Here is a 20,499-nt window from a genome sequence, read left to right on the forward strand (position 1 = left end):
GGTCGCTCTTACCTCACGACCGGTCGCCAGACCCAAAAACGACCGATCGCTTTTACCTCACGACCGGTCGCCGGACACTGTTCACGCACTATTTTAGAACTGTTCACAAGTGATAAAGTGGTGATAAAATGGTGATAGAAAATGCTGTTTGTGTTTTTCTTTAGTTTTCTTGTGTTGTTTCATTTCTTTTACACTTCTTTACTTATTTTTAGTTTCCATTTTGCATTTGTCCATTTGTGGTGTGTCCAGTAAGTGTTCTTTACGTACTCAAATTAGAACTTATAGGAAGCCGACAAGTTCTTCGTGGGATCGACCCCGTACTTACATAATCTATATTTCATTAGATTCGTGCACTTGCGGGTATTTTTAATTGGTTGTTTGCACATTAATTTGTGTCCTTTTAGGAATGCAACAGCTACCTGGGTGGTTGGTAAAAAGTCCTGAATGCTGTCTTCGGAATATCTTCCTCTCATACTCTAAGTTGGTGGTAACCCAAGCAGGGTGGCGCAGCAGAAGCGTGGTGGGCCCATAACCCACAGGTCCCAGGATCGAAACCTGGCTGACAAGACCGGCTCCGGATTTCTTGGAAACTGGGACGGACCTTGTCGTATCTCCGCCATCCTACTCATGCTAGGAATACAAGGAACAGCATATTTCAGTTGGACTACGATCCAACGGTCCAAACATATTGAACCTGGAAATCACATGATAGGTGAGATCCGTTCAGGGTTCATACGTTGTCCAAATCAAAATCCGTAAGTTCCTACGCGCTCGTAAGGACACGAGGATCATTCTAGGACAGAGAGTGGCCCCACTACCTTGCCCACGCGCCGGCAGCGCGTCGGTGTCAATATAAAATTCCGGCGGCCGGAAAAACTCCAAACCGCCGGCCAACCTTCCTAGCCTAGGTGTAAAACCTCATTTGGAGTCACTTTTGTTCTTGGACTTACCATGAAAAGTGGCCGGAAGTGGCCGGATCGGAGGCCAAAAACTGGAAGATTTTCAATCACTTATTTAACTACCAAAACGCAGAAATTTCTTCTAATTAACTCAACTAGCAGCTAAATCATGTCGAGAGAATAGAAAAGCATACCTGGATCGCAAAATTTGGCCATCGAAAACACCCAAACGAGCTTCCGAAAAATATGTCAAAAACTATCCAAAACAGCTCAAATTTCTTCAATTTCCAACCAACACCGGTGGTTCCAACGGCTGAGGTTGGTCGGGATGTGAAGAGGGAAGTGGCCCGGTCATTTTGGGACCGGTGCCACCCAAAACGGTGGCCGGTAGCGTCGGTGGTGACCCAAAAAGGGTTTGAATGAACAGTAACAGCTCCAAGGGGGGGGGGGGGGGGGTCAATTTCTTTACGATTTTTCCACTAGTGATGTTTTACTCGTAACTTTCTCCTTACAACTCCAATTCAAGCCTACCACATGTCTACGGACTCGTCTCAGTACGACCTACGTATATTTACTAGCCACTGGCTCGAAATTCTCATGGATTAAAAATGATCAATTTACCCCTACTCCGAGGGCAAAATTGTCATTGCATATTTAATTAAATTAATTTAATTAATGAATAATCTTATTTTGGGTCGGGATGTTACAGGGATTGCGATTCCGGCCACTTTTTGGCCCTAGTCCAAGAACAAAAGTGGTTCAAAATAGGGTGTTACACCTAGGATAGGAGTTTTGGCCAGCGGTTTGGAGAAATTTCGGCCGCCAGAATTTACTATTCACACCCATGTGTGGCCGACGCGTGGGCCGGGTGTTGGGGACCACTTTTGGTCCTAGAATAATCCTCGTGTCCTCACGAACACATAGGTATTTTCGAATTTCAATTTGGTTAACGTTTGGACCCCGAGCGGATCTCGCCTATTGTGCGATTTTTGGGTTTTACACGTTTGAACCGTTGGATCGTGGTCTATCCCATATATGTTGATCCATACATTTTCAAGATAGTATAGGGTTCGACGGATCGTGAATCGGAGTCCCGGATACTTCGAAAATGCCAACCCTAGGGCTAGGGTTACAGAAATCGTCCGTTCGTCCGATCGTACGATCGTGGGAAATCCGACCGTCCGATTGAGACCAAACTTTCAGGAAATAGGTCCTAGGTATATTGGAATCTCTAGGAACTTCTGGATGCTAATTTTGAGGTCGTGGATCCCACGGGGTCTCGGGTTGACTTTTTCGGACTTTATCAATTTTTGAGTCCTGAGTCACATTCTAAACCTAGGAAAAGCTATTGTGGACATAGGAATGATGTAACATTTCGACCCAAAATTAAGACTATTCCCTAATTAATTTAATTTAATTTAATTTAATTTAATCTGAATTTCCAATTTTACCCTTGAGGGTAGGGGCAAAAGGGTTCAGTTTTTATCCGGAGAGAGTTTGGGGCAGCAAGTGGTATTTTTAGGAAGGTCGTATCGAAGAAGATACGAGATAAAACCCTCCAGTGGCACAATTGTAAATTTTTTGAAGTTTATTTTTGATAAAATCAGAAAAAACTCATTTTTTTTTTCTCTCTCTCTCTCTCTCTCCCTCTATGCACGCGACAGAACCCCCATCCCCTTCGTGATTTTTCATCCAGCCACCATTACCACCACCAGAGGCCGCCAACCACCACCGGATTGGACCCAAAGCAACCGGCCAAGCTCCGTCGTCTTCCCCCGACCCTAGGCCGCCGGAAATCATGAGAACAAACCGAATTTGTCGCAATTTTTCTCCGGCTTCGATCTCCGCTGTTTGGCTGCCATTTCTGACGATTAAGGTATGAAAATCCATCTACTCTTCGTGCTCTAGCTGTCTGTTGGGTAGGATTTGAGAGATTTCAAGGTTTGCTAGGTTAATTTTCGAGTTAGGGTTTGACAAATTTTGAGAGCTCGGTTTCAGCCACTTCTGTCCAAGAACAAAAGTGACTCCAAATTTGGGGTATTACCTAGGGTAGGAGTCTTAAGCAGTGATTTGAAGTTTTCCAACTATCTGAACTTTGCTCAAGCCACCCACGTGCTGTGGACGCGTGAACAGTGGGGTGGGGTCATATTTTATCCTAAAATGATCCTTGTGTTCTCACGAGCGCGTATGTGTGCTCGGATCTCAATTTGGATATCGTTTGCACCTCGAACGAATTTGACATATTGCGTGATTTTCGGGTTTGATGTGTTTGGACCGTTGGATCAAACCCAAATTCACGTATGTTGTTCCCTGTATTCCTAGGATCATGTAGGAGTTCGTGGATCGTGAATCGGAGCCCCGAAAGTTCCAATTCATTAACTTAAATTTTGACCGCCTGGTTGACCGAGCGTCTTCCGAGATTATCCCAGCACTCGAAACCCTTAGGTGGACCTTAGGAACGTCTCGTTCCTCGTGCTTAAGGGAAACCCGGGAAATTTAGGATTTTAATTTAAAGTCCTCTTTCGAAGCGTTTGATTTTAATATTGTGTTCGTATTCTGAAATAGGTAATCCGACTCCGCATACACAGTAGGCGGGACCCTCTCAGGGTCAAGCAGCGTGGGACTACTTGTGAGTGAACTTTGTTTTCAAATAAGTAGCATGATTTTTATGATGAAATTTCTATGCATAAGGATTTAAGGGTTTATGGAAATTCACCTTATATTTTAAAGTGAAACTATTATTTTGGTAAGTATTTGGGATATATATATATATGGGTTTTGACATTTTAAGTATCTTGAGTATATATACAAATGATATTTGAGAAATTGCTACCTATCTTTGGGGTTGTTGTTATGAGATGTGGAAAGATGTGAGTTTAGATTATCGATTTGAAGTGCTATAAGCACTACCCCGTGTACCTCCCCTTGGATTGTAACTTGATTATGGAAATGTGAGATACTTGGAAATGTTGGAACCCGAGGCATCCTTGACGGGATGTTGCTGTAGACCCTTGATTGGGTAGTCTGCTTGTGTAGGACTGTTTACAGGCGTACGGGTCTTGATTCTTTGTCCGTACTTGCTGGGCTGAGAGTTAGTCCCCCAGTTGGACGGCTCGTCCCTAGTCACATAGTTCGTTTGAGGGCTATTACGTGTGGACTAGTCAACAATCCCCTATTGGATTGTTTCCCCGATACAATTAAGAGTGTCGTATACTTATATTATATCTCTTATATTATATATATATATAGCTATGCATTTGTTCTTGTTTCCGAGCGAGGATACTTCCCCGCTCGTCGTGCCTTTGGGCACGTATTTCGAGAGTTTGGTTTGAGTTATAAGGAAAGGTTTGGATGGGTTGATTTGTAAGTTTCACTGGATTTTCGGATTTAACTCTGGTTTTGAGAAAACTTTATATAATATTGGATTTGATGGTTTCTATTGCATTGGTTTTTATGCATGTTTTTCTAAACGCTGGGGTTATATTACTCTGATTTAATTGGAACTAAATTTTGTTTTGTCCACTCACAATTTTCTGTTTTGTGCCCCACAGACAGTAACTGACTGTGCTGAGCAGCCGAGCCGAGCCAAGCCGAGCCCCGAGTACTGAATCTCGACGGATCTTCTTTGAGAGGTTACCTCAATGTTGCTGCCATCACTTGGGAGGAATTTCAACGGATCTTCTTTGAGCAGTGTTACCCACACTCTTATCGGAATGCGAAGAAGTTCGAGTTTGAGAATTTGAGGTAGGGACATATGACTGTGTTCGAGTATGAACAAAAATTTAATGAACTGTCCAGATTTGCACCAGAGATGATACTCACGGAGGAAGAAAAATGCAGACGCTTTGAAAATGGTCTATGGTTAGACATACAGGGGGTGACCACTGCCACCGTATACCCCACAATGAGGGCTTTGGCCCAAGCAGCTGATAGGGTAGCTAAGGCTCATAGTATGGGTGGAAACAGGCGTCGCAGGGACACATTAGGCTTTGGTGGACCGAGCCAGGGTCCATCAAAGAGAGGAGGATCCAGTTCCAGCTCCGCAGGTAGTGGTTGGTCAGGAGGACGGGGATCCAGTTTGAGCAGTGGTAGGTTTGGCTCACGATCGGTTTGGAGTCAACCCTCAGGACATCAGCCTGTGATCGGTACCGCCTGCTATCACTATAGACAGGTGGGACATGTCAGGAGAGATTGCCCGCAACGTGGACAACAGAGTGGTCAGTACCAGAGGAGCGGAGCAACTTGTTTTCATTGTGGGCAGACTGGACACTATAGGAGTGAGTGTCCACTCTTTACTGTTGGTGGTACTACTGGACAGGAGTTTGGGGCCCAGCAGGGGCAAGGCAGTAGGGGACAGGGTCAGGGCCGGAGCGGTGCATCATCTTCTGCAGCCGGTTCTTCCTCTAGTAGCGGGGTTCAGTCCACCTTCTGTGGGCGAGGTGGTAGGAATCAGAGGGGCCAATTTGGGCATGGTACTACTCAGGCCCGTGTTTTCTCTATGACCCAGCAGGAGGCTCAGGCTACACTGGACGTCATCACCAGTATGGTTCCTATTTTTGGTTATTTTGCACGTGTATTGATAGATCCTGGGGCCACACATTCGTTCATTGCAAGTAGTTTTGTACCATGTGCCAGTGTTAAACCCACACCCATGGCAGGAAGCTTTAGCCTTTCTTTACCTACGAGAGATGTTCTGTTTGCGGACATGGTATTCAAGAATTGTTATGTCCAAGTAGGAGATGTAGTATTAGAAACGGATTTGATTCCCTTAGACTTGGTGGATCTTGATATTATCTTGGGAATGGATTGGTTAGAGAAGCATCATGCATTAGTAGACTGTTTCCAGAAGGAGGCAGTGTTTAGAAGTCCGGGACAACCTGAAGTCGTATTTTGTGGAGAGCGTAGAGTTCTCTCGTCTTTTCTCATCTCCGCCATCACGGCAAAAAGGTTACTTATGAAAGGATGTGTGGGGTACTTAGCCCACATAATTGATACTCAGGGGATCACTTTGAATTTGGAAGACATTCCTATTGTTAGTGAGTTTCCGGATGTCTTCCCGGATGATCTTCCTAGTTTGCCTCCTCAGAGAGAAACCGAGTTCACTATTGAACTCCTTCCCGGCACCAATCCAATTTATCAAGCTCCTTATAGGATGGCAGCAGCAGAGTTACGGGAGTTAAAGATTAAATTGCAAGAATTGGTTGATCTTGGATTCATTCGACCTAGTGTTTCCCCTTGGGGTGCACCGGTGTTGGTTGTGAAGAAGAAGGATGGAACCATGAGGCTATGTATCGATTACAGACAATTGAACAAGGTGACAGTCCGTAATCGATATCCCTTGCCTCGAATTGATGATTTGTTTGATCAATTGAAGGGAGCCAAGTATTTTTCTAAGATCGATTTTGTTAAACCAGGCCCTAAGCTCTAAAAGCCTACAGAGGGGGGGGGGGGGGGGGGTGAAGTGGGCTATTGGTCAAGACCTAACCTTTTTAAAATTAAACTTTTTTAAAGGCACACAAGCACAAACACAAGCAATTTCGTGGTTAATAAAATAAAACTAGTAACAGCGGAATGTAAATAACACACGATAATTGTTGACCCAGAAAACCCAACAGGGTGAAAAACTGGGGGCACCAAGCCAGGAGAGATCCAATATGCTCAATTAAGAAATACAAGAAAAACAAAAGAAGACTTAGCTCATCTATCACCTATAGGCAGCTACAATCCAATCTTTCAGCAAGCACCTTTTCTTTATCTCTTAGCAGCAAATCCTCTCAAGAGCACCAAACTCAAGTTGCATGTAGTTTGATGTATGAAGTGAGTTATGGTTTCACATAGTCATCTATCTCAATCACAAAGTATGATTGAGCTAGACAAATGAAACCTAAGTGTTGTGATGATTAAACTAGAAGTAATAAACTTGAAGCAATTAGTTTAATTCAACATAACAACAATGAAACAAAACAAATGTTCAACCGAAATCTTGTAAGTGTTTACTTGGAGAAAGCTATATGTAAACAATCAATCATATACTCACTAGTAACATATACTAGTTGAACAAATAATAAAGAGAATGAATTAAAGAAAAACATTCAGCCATTAAAGAATTGAAGTTATCTTGGGGAAGCACTTATGTGAATGCAATCGTTCTCATAACCCTCAAGAATATGAACTTTGGCTGAATGAGAACTCCTTTCAGAGTTTCATCCCCAATTGGTTTTTCATGTAAAGAGTATTCCTTGAAAGAAAAAATAAGTCATTCCAAAAAATGCATGAGTTGAAGAACGGAGAGCTACGAAAACCTCTCTATAAAGAGGAATAAATAGAGACCATAAAACTAGCATTTTTTAAGACCATAGACAAAAGAACTTTAACAAGTTAACGGCTCCAAAAACCAAAACAATATAAGGAATTGTTTTATCCCTTTTGGAGAACATGTGGGCTGACAAGGTATGGAGAGGAATATAAAAAGTATGTGTGTTTCTTTTAAAACCCAAGGCAGCCGCACATGCATGGCTTTTGAACCAAGAGATGGCGCAAGACACAACCAGCAAGATAAGGAAGTTTTGATTCCTTTTGGAGACAAAAAGAGCTGACAAGATAAGCAAAGGTATAACCAAATAGCATGGATGTCGCAAGTGGCTAATGAAAAGCAAGTTTAATTAATAGGCAACCCATAACTTTAGAAGGTGGAAGACAAAAGAATAATTTAACATATAAAATAAATGTCAAGCTTGGTTTCAAACAAAGCAAAACCGTTTGAGAGTAAATAAATTACTCTAAAATGTTTGTCAACTTTTTGAAAGGGAGAATAAAGAAAGAAGCCCATGTTCAAAATATGTTGACATTGAAAATTGATTCTTTTGAAAACAAGTCTCATGGAAAACAATATATTATAAAAATAATATATTATGTTTCCCAATCTTCACACACACCCGTTGGCCTAAGGAGCCAACATTAAAAAAGGAATGAATAAAGAATGAATAAAGGAATCTACCAACAACTTGAAACTACTGACGCAACATGGATTAATACTTTCATAGAAAGTATTAATAAAAAAAAACAGACTGGAGAAAAAAGTTGCAGCATGCAAGAATGTACATTGGATTAATCCAAGTGAATAAGAGAAGAGCCAAAATACAATAAAGGTTCAAATAAAAACCTTACAGATTTAAGATCGGGTTACCATCAACTCAGGGTACGAGAGAAGGATGTTCCGAAGACAGCATTTAGGAGTCGTTACGGCCATTATGAGTTCTTGGTGATGCCTTTCGGATTGACAAATGCTCCAGCAATGTTTATGGATCTCATGAACAGAGTGTTCCGACCTTACTTGGATCGCTTTGTGATTGTATTCATAGACGACATTCTTGTATATTCTCAAACTTTGGAGGGTCGTAAGAAGCATCTGAGGTTGGTATTGAAGACTTTGAGAAGGAAGCAGCTGTATGCCAAGTTCAATAAGTGTCAGTTTTGGTTGGATAGAGTGGACTTTCTCGGGCATGTGATATCAGCAGAAGGAATCTATGTGGACCCCCGAAAAATAGAAGCCGTTGTGAATTGGGTGCAACCCACTAGTGTGATAGAAGTACGGAGTTTCTTGGGGTTAGCAGGTTACTATCGTCGATTTGTGGAAGGATTTTCTGTGATAGCAGCACCTCTCACACGATTAACGAGGAAAGATGTTGAGTTTGTGTGGACGGAGGAGTGTGAGCACCTGTTTTACCTCTTCCAGAAAATTCGAGGAACTATGTGATCTACAGTGATGCATCATTGCAAGGCTTGGGGTGTGTTTTGATGCAGCATGATCGGGTGATTGCTTATGCCTCAAGGCAGCTCAAGAAGCATGAGCAGAATTATCCTACGCACGACTTGGAACTTGCTGCCGTAGTGTTCGCTCTTAAAATTTGGCGACGCTATTTGTATGGTGAGACGTGTCAGATCTTTACCGATCATAAGAGCCTCAAGTACATTTTTACTCAGAAGGAGTTGAATCTGAGAGGAGTTGATTAAGGACTACGATTGCTCTATTGAGTATCATCCCGGTCGAGCTAATGTGGTAGCTGATGCTTTGAGTAGGAAAGAAAACCTAGCTCATCTCAAAATGACTTACATTCTGTTATTGGTGGAACTACGGAAAGATGAAGTAGAGTTGGGAATGAATCAACAGGGTGCAATACTTGCTAGTTTGCATGTGAGGCCTATTCTGATTGAGAGGGTGATTGCAGCCCAATTGGAAGATCCTAATCTTTGTGTGATAAGGTCGGAAGTAGAGAATGGTACACGGACGGATTATGCAATAAGAGAAGATGGAGCCTTGGTAGCTGGAACTCGTCTTTGCGTACCTAAGAACGACGACCTGAAAAGAGAGATCATGGAGGAAGCTCACTGCTCAACTTATTCTATGCATCCGGGTAGCACTAAGATGTATCGGACTCTACGTGAGTACTACTCGTGGCCGCATATGAAAGGTGACATTGCTAAGTATGTGAGCAGGTGTTTGATTTGTCAACAAGTGAAAGCAGAGCGACAGAAACCTTCTGGACTTATGCAGCCACTTCCGATCCCTAAATGGGAGTGGGAGCATATTACAATGGACTTCGTTTTCAAACTTCCACGTTCTGCAAATGCGTATGATGGAATTTGGGTGATTGTTGACCGACTCACCAAATCTGCCCACTTCCTACCTATAAAAGAAACCTATTCCTTGTCAAAGTTGTCGAAACTCTTTGTGGATGAGATAGTGAGATTGCATGGAGCTCCTGTGTCCATTGTGTCGGACAGGGATGCTAGGTTCACCTCTCGATTCTGGAAGTGTTTACATGAGGCTATGGGTACTAAGTTACGTTTTAATACTGGTTTTTACCCACATACCGATGGACAGTTGGAAAGGACCATCCAGACTTTGGAGGACATGTGGAGATCTTGTGTGTTACAGCTGAAAGGTAGTTGGGATACTCACCTTGCCTTGATGGAATTTGCGTACAACAACAGCTATCATTCGAGCATTGAGATGGCTCCGTATGAAGCTTTATATGGGAGGTTATGTAGAACTCCTATTTGTTGGAATGAGGTGGGTGACAAGAAAGTGGAAAAAGTGGATAGTATTCGAGCGACAACTGAAAAAGTGACGATGATTCGAGAGAAGGGTGTGATGAGGTTTGGTAAACGTGGGAAGTTAAGTCCTCGTTATATCAGAACTTATGAGATCACGGAACGTATCGGACCAGTTGCCTACAGACTTGCCTTACCTTCAGAACTATCTCAGATCCATGACATTTTCCATGTGTCCATGCTGCGGAAGTACGTGCCTGATCCTTCTCATATCTTGGAACACCAACCCATGGAGCTAAAAGAAGATTTGTCGTATGAGGAGCAACCTGTACAAATTTTGGATAGAAAAGAACAAGTATTGCGCTCCAAATCTATTTCGGTAGTCAAAGTGTTGTGGACCCGAGGAGCATATGCAGGCCCAGTATCCTTATCTCTTCTATTGACAGGTACGTAAATTTCGAGGACGAAATTCTTTAAGGGGGGTGGATTGTAACATCCCGACCCAAAATTAAGACTATTCCCGAATCAATTTAATTTAATTTAATTTAATCTGAATTTCCAATTTTACACTTGAGGGTAGGGGTAAAAGGGGTCTGTTTTTATCCGGAGAGAGTTTGGGGTAGCAAGTGGTATTTTTAGGAAGGTCGCACCGAGACGAGTCCATAGACACGTAGTGGGCTCGATTTGGAGTTGAAACGAAGAAGATACGAGATAAAAACCTCCAGTGGCACAATCGTAAATTTTTCGAAGTTTATTTTTGATAAAATCAGAAAAAACTCTCATTTCTCTCTCTCTCTCTCTCTCTCTCTCTCTCTCTCTGTGTGCACGTGCGACAGAACCCCCCTCCCCTTTGCGATTTTTCTTCCAGCCACCATAACCACCACCACAGGCCACCAACCACCACCGGACCGGACCCAAAACAACCGGCCAAGCTCCGTCGTCTTCCCCCGACCCTACGCCGCCCGGAGCCCAGCCACCAGCCCTCGGAAATCACGAGAACAGAACAGATTTGTCGCTATTTTTCTCCAGCTTCGATCTCCGCAGTCTGGCTGCCATTTCCAACGATTAAGGTATGGAAATCCATCTACTCTTCGTGCTCTACCTGCCTGTTGGGTAGGATTTGAGAGATTTCAAGGTTTGATAGGTTAATTTTCGAGTTAGGGTTTGGCAGATTTTGAGAGCTCGGTTTCAGCCACTTCCGTCGATAATTTGGGGTATGTCCAAGAACAAAAGTGACTCCAAATTTGGGGTATTACCTAGGGTAGGAGTCTTGAGCCGTGATTTGAAGTTTTCCGACCGTCTGAACTTTGCTCAAGCCACCCACGTGCTGTCGGCACGTGAACAGTGGGGTGAGGTCATATTTTATCCTAAACTGATCCATGTGTTGTCACGAGCACATACGTGTGCTCGGATCTCAATTTGGATATCGTTTGCACCTCAAACAAATTTGACATATTGCGTGATTTTCAGGTTTGATATGTTTGGACAATTGGATCAAACCCAAATTCACGTATGGTGTTCCCTATATTCCTAGGATCGTGTAGGAGTTTGTGGATCGTGAATCGGAGCCCCGGATGTTCCGATTCATTAACTTAATGTTTGACCACCCGATTGACCAAGCGTCTTCCAAGACTATCCCAGCACTCGAAACCCTTAGTTGGACCTTAGGAACGTCTCATTCCTCGTGCTTAAGGGAAACCCGGGAAATTTAGGATTTTAATTTAAGGTCCTCTTTCGAAGCGTTTGATTTTAATATCGTGTTCGTATTCTGAAATAGGTAATCCGATTCCGCATACACAGCAGGCGAGACCCTCTCAGGGTCAAGCAGCGTGGGACTACTTGTGAGTGGACTTTATTTTCAAATAAATAGTATGATTTTTATGATGAAATTTCTATGCATAAGAATTTAAGGGTTTATGGAAATTCACCTTATACTTTAAAGTGAAACTATTATTTTGGTAAGTATTTGGGATATATATATATATATATATATATGGGTTTTGACATTTGAAGTATCTTGAGTATATACAAATGATATTTGAGAAATTGCTAACTATCTTTGTGGGTTATGTGTGGGAAGTACGGGGTTGTTGTTATGAGATGTGGAAAGATGTGAGTTTAGATTGTTGATTTGAAGTGCTATAAGCACTACCCCGTGTACCTCCCCCTGGATTGTAACTTGATTATGGAAATGTGAGATACTTGGAAATGTCGGAATCCGGGGCATCCTTGATGAGATGTTGCTGTAGACCCTCGATTGGGTAGTCTGCACACGTAGGACTGTTTACAGGCGTACGGGTCTTGATTCTTCGTCCGTACGTGCTGGCCTGAGAGTTAATCCCCCAGTTGGACGACTCGTCCCTAGCCACATAGTTCGTTTGAGGGCTGTTACGTGTGGACTAGTCAACAATCCCCTGTTGGATTGTTTCCCCGGTATAATTAAGAGTGTCGTATACTTATATTATATCTCTTATATTATATATATATATATATATATATATATATATATATATATCTATGTATATATATAGCTATGCATTTGTTCTTGTTTCCGAGCGAGGATACTTCCCCGCTCGTCGTGCCTTTGGGCACACATTTCGAGAGTTTGGTTTGAGTTATAAGGAAAGGTTTGGATGGGTTGATTTGTAAGTTTCACTGGATTTTCGGATTTAACTCTGGTTTTGAGCAAACTTTATATAATATTGGATTTGATGGTTTCTATTGCATTGGTTTTTATGCATGTTTTTCTAAACGGTGGGGTTATATTACTTTGATTTAATTGGTACTAAACTTTGTTTTGTCCACTTACAATTTTCTGTTTTGCGCCCCACAGACAGTAACTGACTGTGCTGAGCAGCCGAGCCGAGCCCTGAGTACTGAATCTCGAGCTTCTGTAGGATAAGTTGGTTTCATTTCTGAAATCTTCCTTTCTATTGTAAATTTTGAATTCTGTTAGATATGCTCTGTTATTGCCCTGTTAGGGTTGATTTGTGAGGCCGGAGGCCATGGTTTCTAAACACTATACTCTGTGTAATGCATGCTGGCTGTTGGGTTGTAAATAACTATGTTTTTGACAGATTGAATTTTTGGGATATGTTTAGTGTACAGGGGAGACTGCCAAATTTTTGGTAAAAAGTCTCGGGTCTTAGTTAGTGGGCCCGGCATTGTAGGATGTCGAATATTCAGACGGTATCAGGGTTTTAATTTAATGCACGCACTTTTAGGAGCCAGGGGTCAGGGTTTTAATTTAATATTATATTATTGAGCAGATTTATTAACAAAATATTCTTGATACTTGAATCAAGCACCCGGGCACAGACTGACCCGCAGGAAGGACCTTCGAAAGGTCCCGCTAGCACGGACCAACAATGAGTGGACTTTTGTTTTTATAAATGATTTTATGCAATTGAATTTCATTATTTGATCTTGAATAAGTTTCATTCAAAGATTAGTGCTTTCATAATTTAGTAAGTGCTTTAAAATATTTTAATTTATATGCTGCCGAGTGGGATATCCTTAAAGGATATAGAAAAGGAAAATCTAATTCAGTATTGGATAAATTGGCAGCAGAGTTTTAAGTTAAAAGGAAATTCTCATATTCATTAAATCTTTCCAGAATTCTATATTTTTTTAGAAACCACTATAGGTACCCAAGAATAATTAAGGTTGCCTACGATAAATATGTTGCCTTCGGATTTTATTGGTTGCCTTTGGTTAGGTCATCATGCTTGACTTTTGCCCCACGAGTCTTAGGGATATCCGGACCGTGGGAGCGAGGATTGCGGATCAGGTCAACTAAACGTCCCATGAATCCTACGAGGATTGCGGCTCAAGTTGACTTCGCGTTACCGAGACCTGCGAGGACGTGTGATTGACTCTATAGATATAGATATGAATGCATTGATTTTAGTACGAGTATAAATAAGAAAATTATTTAGTTGCATAACTGTTTTTAGTGGGGTTAGTACGTTCTTATGTACTTTCAGAAAACTTTGTTTTTGGTCCACTCACCTTTTTTTTATTGTTTTGTGTCCCCCGGCAGTAATCGTTCAGGAGACGGTTTTGATGGTGATGGTGACCCAGCTGTAGCCGAGGAGTGGATAGAGAGGATGGAGCGGATTATGGAGGTGATGGCTATCCCATAGGATCGCATAGTGGCCCTGGCCACTTTTTTTTTGGCCAGGAATGCTAGACATTGGTGGGAGTCATTCAGGAGACGATACCAGGATCCATCAGCCATCACTTGGCCAGTTTTCATAGCAGAGTTTGATGCGCAGTTCTATCCACTCGAATATCAGAATATGAAGATGGAAGAGTTTTTTCAGCTAGAACAGGGTGTGATGACGGTACTGGAGTACAAAAAGAAATTCAACAAGTTATCCAAGTATTGTATTCCACTGGTAGCTGATGAAAGAAAGAAGTGCCAACTGTTCACCAGAGGCTTGAAGGCTTCCATCAGAGATATTGTGATTAGTTAACGGCTGACTAATTTTGCAAATCTGGTTATGTCTGCCTCACAGACTCATCCAAGTCCGGGTCATCACATGCCTCATCCTACAGTCAAAAGCATTGCCCAACCTCCAGTCAAAAAGAGCCTACTCAGAAGTTCAGATGGGGACTAACTAGAGTAAAAGCAAAGTAAAAGCAGCTGTAAGCAAAGAGAAAGTAGATTCTCCAATAAGTAAAAGTGAACGTAGCCGAAAGAAAAATCTTCAAAGTAAAAGCAGATTCCCAGACAAGCAAAAGTTATTTTTTCAAAGAGAAAACAGATTCTCCGACAAGTAAAAGTGAAAGTAGTCGAAAGCAAAAGCCTCAGAGTAAAAGCAGATTCCCAGACAAGCAAAAGTTATTTTTTCAGTTATTATTCCATCTTTGGAATCCAATGTAAACTAGTTCTATAAGTAAGGGCCTCGAGCCAGAAGAAAAACAGGTTGTAAGTTAGCCAGTTTTAATGTTCTCTCAAACAATAAAACCTGAGAAAACATTTGTAAGTTATGAGTGCCTTCTTCTATCATTAAAAGATCTTTCAGTCAAGATTTTTTGTAAGTCTACAACCTCACTATTTTCAAAGTTAAGTATTAATTTCATGATTTACATTCTAATTTCCATTTATGTTTTTACATTAGTCAAATTTTATAATTATTTTTCTGTATTTTATTTCTTAGTTTGTCAAGTCATATTTCAAGTCAATTATTTTGTCATTCTCTACATCCTTCTTCATCCTTTTGGCTTCTAAACCCCCTTTTGGCTTCTAGTCCCCCTTCTGGTATCAGAGCTGTAAGCGTTGTTGTGTCAGTTCTAAGTCTGCTACTTGTGGGGGTCTTTTTGTTCCAGCAGCCTAACGAAAGGGCTTGGGCCGCTGCGAGAAGAAAGCGAACAAAAAGCCTCCTGATGCCTGAGTTCAAGAACCAGACTCCCGAAAGAATTTTTAGAAGACTTGCTGAAGCCTTAGAAAAATACGTTCGGGTTCTTTTCACCAACACCCAGAGGAACGCATGAAATTTGTTAATGACTTGGCATGAGGGGCATGTGGCATGGGAGCTGAACTTTCACAGGTTTAGCAATTTGAGAGAGAGAGAGAGAGAGAGACCAAAGCATGAATTTCTTGTAGAGAAACAGGTTTTAGAGTGGAAGATGGGAGAATTAGGATGGCTTCTATCTTAGAACAGAGAGAAACGTTGGGAGTAGAAGATGGGAAAATTCCAGTTCGCTTGACAAAGCTTGGTCTTGCTCTGGGATGGTCTGTGTTGCTGGGTAGAAGAAGCTCTGTTTTATAGGCTTTTGGAATCCTAATTTTGTCGATCATCCATTCCTACTTTTCCTTTCCCTTTCTCCGATTACTCCCTTTCTTGTGCAAAATCATTGACCAGAGCGCCTGAATCAATGGCTTCTTGTGGTTCCAAGGCTTTGTGCGGCTGAGCCTCTCCATGGGGGTAAGGCGCCACTTGCTTTCTCCCTTGGTTTTTAAATCAGAGCTTACAAAGGAAAACTGAGAACATAGGAAGTTGTTTGTCCACTGGGTATTTCTCCTACACTTATGGATTTCCTATAGTCCTTGCTGTGATTCTGGGTTGACCACATGGGAACTCTGGTATGGGTGGAGCTCGATGTTGGATTTTCTAAGAGACGCTGGGCTGGGCTTCGAGTACAGTTTTGAGGTTATTGGTGTTTTCCCTTCCAGCGGCCCGCACGCTTTCGTCCAGCTGCTGGAAGTGGTTTTACTCGTTCTTGGGCATTCTAACTATCATGGACTTCCCTAAATGCTACAGCAGCCTATGGGATGTTCTCCTAAGGCTTTGGACCCCATTCTTCTCTCTCTCATGCTAACCCATGTATTTGGGCCCGAGGAATGGGCCTGAGTTTTAGTGCTCCCAAGTAGCCTAAACCCTTCCATCCCTCGGTCCCTCAATGGGCCCTGTGAATGCCCGTACCCTTCCATGCCACAACCTTCTCAGCAAGCCCCGGGTGATTACGTGGCTTGGGCCCACTTGAGCTTGTAGCATGGCGTGATGGCATCGCATGTTTATTCGTTGTGCTTGTGCTTGAGTTTAATTGTGCTCTAATAAGCTGAGCTCGGATTAAATAACACCGGATAGGTTCATGAGCGTGAACTTATATAGCCGTTGCGTTTTTGGCATGCTTGCTTGGCGTGATGTGTGACCCGTGGCTCGTGTAGGTGTCCTACAATTCCCTATTATGCCCCGGTCGAGTTTCTTTTGTAATTAATTATTTGCACCGGGCTGACAATAAGCTTGGGCCTAACCCCTGGATTTTTGGGCCTCAACATTAGCCCCCTTGATTATTGGGGCCATGAGCAAATTTTGAGATGGGCCTAATAATCAAACCCAGCCCAAAAGTCAAATCGATGTCAGATGATATGACCTTCTCGTTTCCCGCGTGTGTGTGTGCTGATGGTTTTCCAGCAGCCTTTTACGTTTCCTAGGTATGCTTCGTTTAAGTCTGATTACTTTTATTTCTTCTTCTTCTTTTCCCCCCTTCGTCTTCGGCTTCTTCTCTTCGTGCGTGCGCACCCCAACCTCTCACCTTCTTTTTCTGATTTTACTAGCTCTTCTTCGAGCCTAGGCTTGGAGACCCTCTGCGATGGGAAATTGCTAAGGGGTGTCCTCCATAACCGCCAGTTGGTCAAGTGCAGAGAAACCGTTCGCAACTGTTGGGAGGGGCCACTATTCCTCTTTAAAACCCTAATCTTTCGAGTTTCCTCTCCAATCCGCCAAGGGCTAGGCTTAGCACGGTTGTTTCCCAGGGCGAGGAGCGATTTTGGAGAGAGAATTGCAAGGCAGTCCACTTTTTTCTTCGTCTCCGACAAGCCGCTGGAACAAACGCCATAGAGGGCAGAGGTAAGCCTCGCTCCTTTATTTCTTTCCCGGTTTCTCTACCCTGTCACTTTTTTCTTCAATTGCTATTGCTGTTTGCTTGCTTGATCCCCCTTTCCCCCTCTTTTTTTTTTTTTTTTTTTTTTTTTTTTTTTTTACCCAAGTCTGGATTTTGGGATATGCACCATCAATTAGCAATTTTAAGCATGCTTCAAGTGTCAATTCGTTTCTTTTTCTTCGAGTAGCCCTCCTTTTGGATGAAATTGTATAAATGCATTGGCCTGTTCTTTCTACAAGCGTGATATTGGCATGAGATTGTAAGAACAATGGAGCTGTGCATATGCGCATGCGTATTTTCTTTTGTCCCCCTGTTTTTGATATAATGAGAATTCGGGGTCTTCATGCTATTCGTGAAGGTGCTAGAACTTACGCATTTTTTTTTTGCAGACATCTGTGACTCAGTGGCCCTTATTATGGCATCTACCGATCTCCCACCAATCATGATGGACCACCTATACTCGATGGATGATGGTCTCAAAGCGGGAGGGCCCCTCTTGCCACTCGAAAAAGCTTGTGAGAATCCTGTTGTTGGCGATGAGCCACTGCCTGAGACCGTCTCCGTGGTTGACCCTGCTTCCATCTCTAGGTGCTGCATCGAGAAAGGCCTATTTCCAGCCGTCCCCTTATTCTTCCAGCATCCTTGCGGCATCAGTAAAAGCTGGTCAGAATGGGTTGATCGTGAGCTGCTGGACCCATCTACTTGCGATATTTTACGCCGGGCGCAAGTTCTTGACGCCATCTTCTTATCCAAACTGTGGGATATTCATATCGAAGCAAGGATGCTCCGTCATGTGGTCCGGAGGTGGAGCAAAGCCACTCACACCTTTGTATGCTCGTGGGGAGAGTTTACTCCGACTCTCGAGGACGTATCTAACATAATTCGCCTCCCTGTTTGCGGTAATCGGAGTCCTTTTGATATTGCTCTTACTCCGGCAGAGATAGACACCCTTGCAGTTCTGCGAAAGGGCGCTCCTACCTCTCCCAGCACCTCGCTTCGCTTCAGCCACTGGATACAGTACTTTGGTAATGCGGATAGGCGGGGACCTTGGCGACTAGCTGCGTTTGTATCACTGTGGCTCAGGCGATTCGTGCTCTGTGACTTTTCCCATGACTGCCTTCATGAGCGCGTATTTCCTTTGGCCTTGGCTATTGCTCGTGGTGACTCAATCCCTTTAGCCCCCATGTTCCTAGGGCACTTGTACGGGTTGCTTGATCAGCGCCAGATTTTAGAGAAAAATGCAGCGGGAACCATGGGCGTAGAGACTCTTCTGAATTTCGGCTTTTTGCAAGTGTTTCTGTGGGAGCACCTCAAGGGGCTGGATGTGTGCCCACTCCCCTATTCACGTGCTCTGCAGTCTGCCGACATGGGCAGTGGTTCTTTTATGCCGGACAGTCTCCCTCTTGTCTGCAGGTGGTTCAAACGGGTGCAGAGGAAAGGCCAGGATTTTCTAAAGCTGCTGGATGATATCGAGTACTTCATCTTTCGCCCGTACAGCATTTCGGCGGAGACCTTCACCTTTGTGCCCTTTTATGCTGATGTTGACGACATCGTTGAGGTTCCGGCAGTGATGTCTCAAGGCTGCAGTTTCAGAAGATACTCATTATTGAATGCTGCATGCCTCCCACTGCCTGCTTTGGGCGACAACCGCGCGGAAATCTCCGTGACTTACTCTCCCCAACGGGTCAGACGGCAGCTTGGACTTGACCAGGGCGTGCCAAACAATCCTAACCATGGTGACCCTTTCCTGCTTCACAGGGTCTTCTGGAGCAACTGCCACATACCGGACAGCGTCAGGCCCCCTTTTCTAGCCGGTAAGAGAAGAATTGGCGGTTTTTCACCCGGATATCAAGCCTACTGGAACCGCTGCCTTGCTTTCATGCGCGAGTTCCAATCTTCCCCTTGTGACAGATTGCTTCCGACTACCGCTCGCCTTGCTGGTCTAGTATCAGAAGAGAAAGCAATCCCTTTAAGTGTGAAGCGCAACCTGCCCTTTATTTCTAAAAGTGGTGACATTGTCGGGGAATTCTCCAAGGCGAAGCAGAGACCAAGAACACAGAGTCCTTGCAGTTCTTAAAAAAGGGCAACGCCGACATCATGTAAACAGAAACAGGAGGAGAAGGCAAGCGTGAAGAAGGCGCAGGCCGCAGGTAAACCTAGAAGGTTCGTTCCAAAGGTGGCGTCGAGCGGCCCTCCTTGCACTAAAGAAGTAACTCCCCCATCACGTCCACGACCTTCAAAACCCGCCGCCTCCAAGGGCCAGAGTCGTGCTGGCAAGGCGCCGGAAAGCACCCCTCTTTGTAGTAAGTATCAACTACTTTCAAGCCTTCGAGTTGTTTAGCTTCCACCCCTTCTCCTCTTTTTTTTTATTTCCTGCCACACGTGCGTGTGCTTGCATATTTATGGACTCATATACTTCCTGCTCTGCTTCTCCCCCCTCCTTTTTTCCTTTCTCAGGGGAAATGGGAACCACCCCGAAGAGGAAGAGAAGCGGTGCGGCTTCTGTGAGTCCTGATGTGGCTCCGAAACGTCGTAGCATGCGTATCCTACATGCACGGTTTACTAGGGCTCGCACAAGCGGTAGCGAGGCTTCCGGAGACAGGGCTGTGGTGACCATTGATGATGATAGTGACGGCGATGGTGCCATTGAGACTGAGGCTAGTATCGCTGAGCAAGAGGACGTATGTGGGATTGGTGGCACTTGCAAGGATTTTGGTGAGGGCGATTACCACGATCATGCTGAAGATGCATTCGTACATTCCAGCAGCCACCCAGAAGAGCAGGGTGGCTCGGATGCTTTTACAGATAGTAGTGTGCGTCGCACCAATATTGAATCGGTACGTCTCCTGCCTTGTTTTGCTTTTATTTCCTTGTTCCGTGAGCCGTCTATTTATCCCTTGCCCCTTACTTTGTAGATTGTCGATGTTACTGATGACCCGAACCTTGCTGCTGCTGTTGCTGATCCTGTACAGAGCATCCAGGAGGTATCCATTGCTTATTCTGCTCATTCCTTCTTTTGCCCATTTCCAAAGTCTGCTGCTTGGTTGGGCAGTCGCTCCTCTCTTGCCATTTTCGCTTGCGCATAGCTTGTTAATTACCTCATGCTTATCCTCGCATATGTACATTTTTTTTTTAAGGTTGGGGGCGCCGGTCA

General features: G+C 43.6%; 1 protein-coding gene across 1 annotated transcript; it reads left to right on the forward strand.

Moving 5' to 3' along the window:
• Positions 1-4,653: 4,653 nt before the first annotated feature.
• On the forward strand, positions 4,654-19,422 carry LOC148294897 (uncharacterized). Its single transcript, XM_088252294.1, is given in 6 exon segments — positions 4,654-6,296; positions 8,067-8,611; positions 8,614-8,899; positions 8,901-10,185; positions 10,276-10,399; positions 17,735-19,422. Coding segments are annotated over 6 exon segments (5,571 nt in total).
• The last annotated feature ends 1,077 nt before the right edge of the window (positions 19,423-20,499 follow it).

Source organism: Prunus avium, chromosome 4 (genome assembly GCF_965620075.1).
Source record: "Prunus avium chromosome 4, drPruAviu1.hap1.1, whole genome shotgun sequence".
Taxonomy (NCBI): Eukaryota; Viridiplantae; Streptophyta; class Magnoliopsida; order Rosales; family Rosaceae; genus Prunus; species Prunus avium.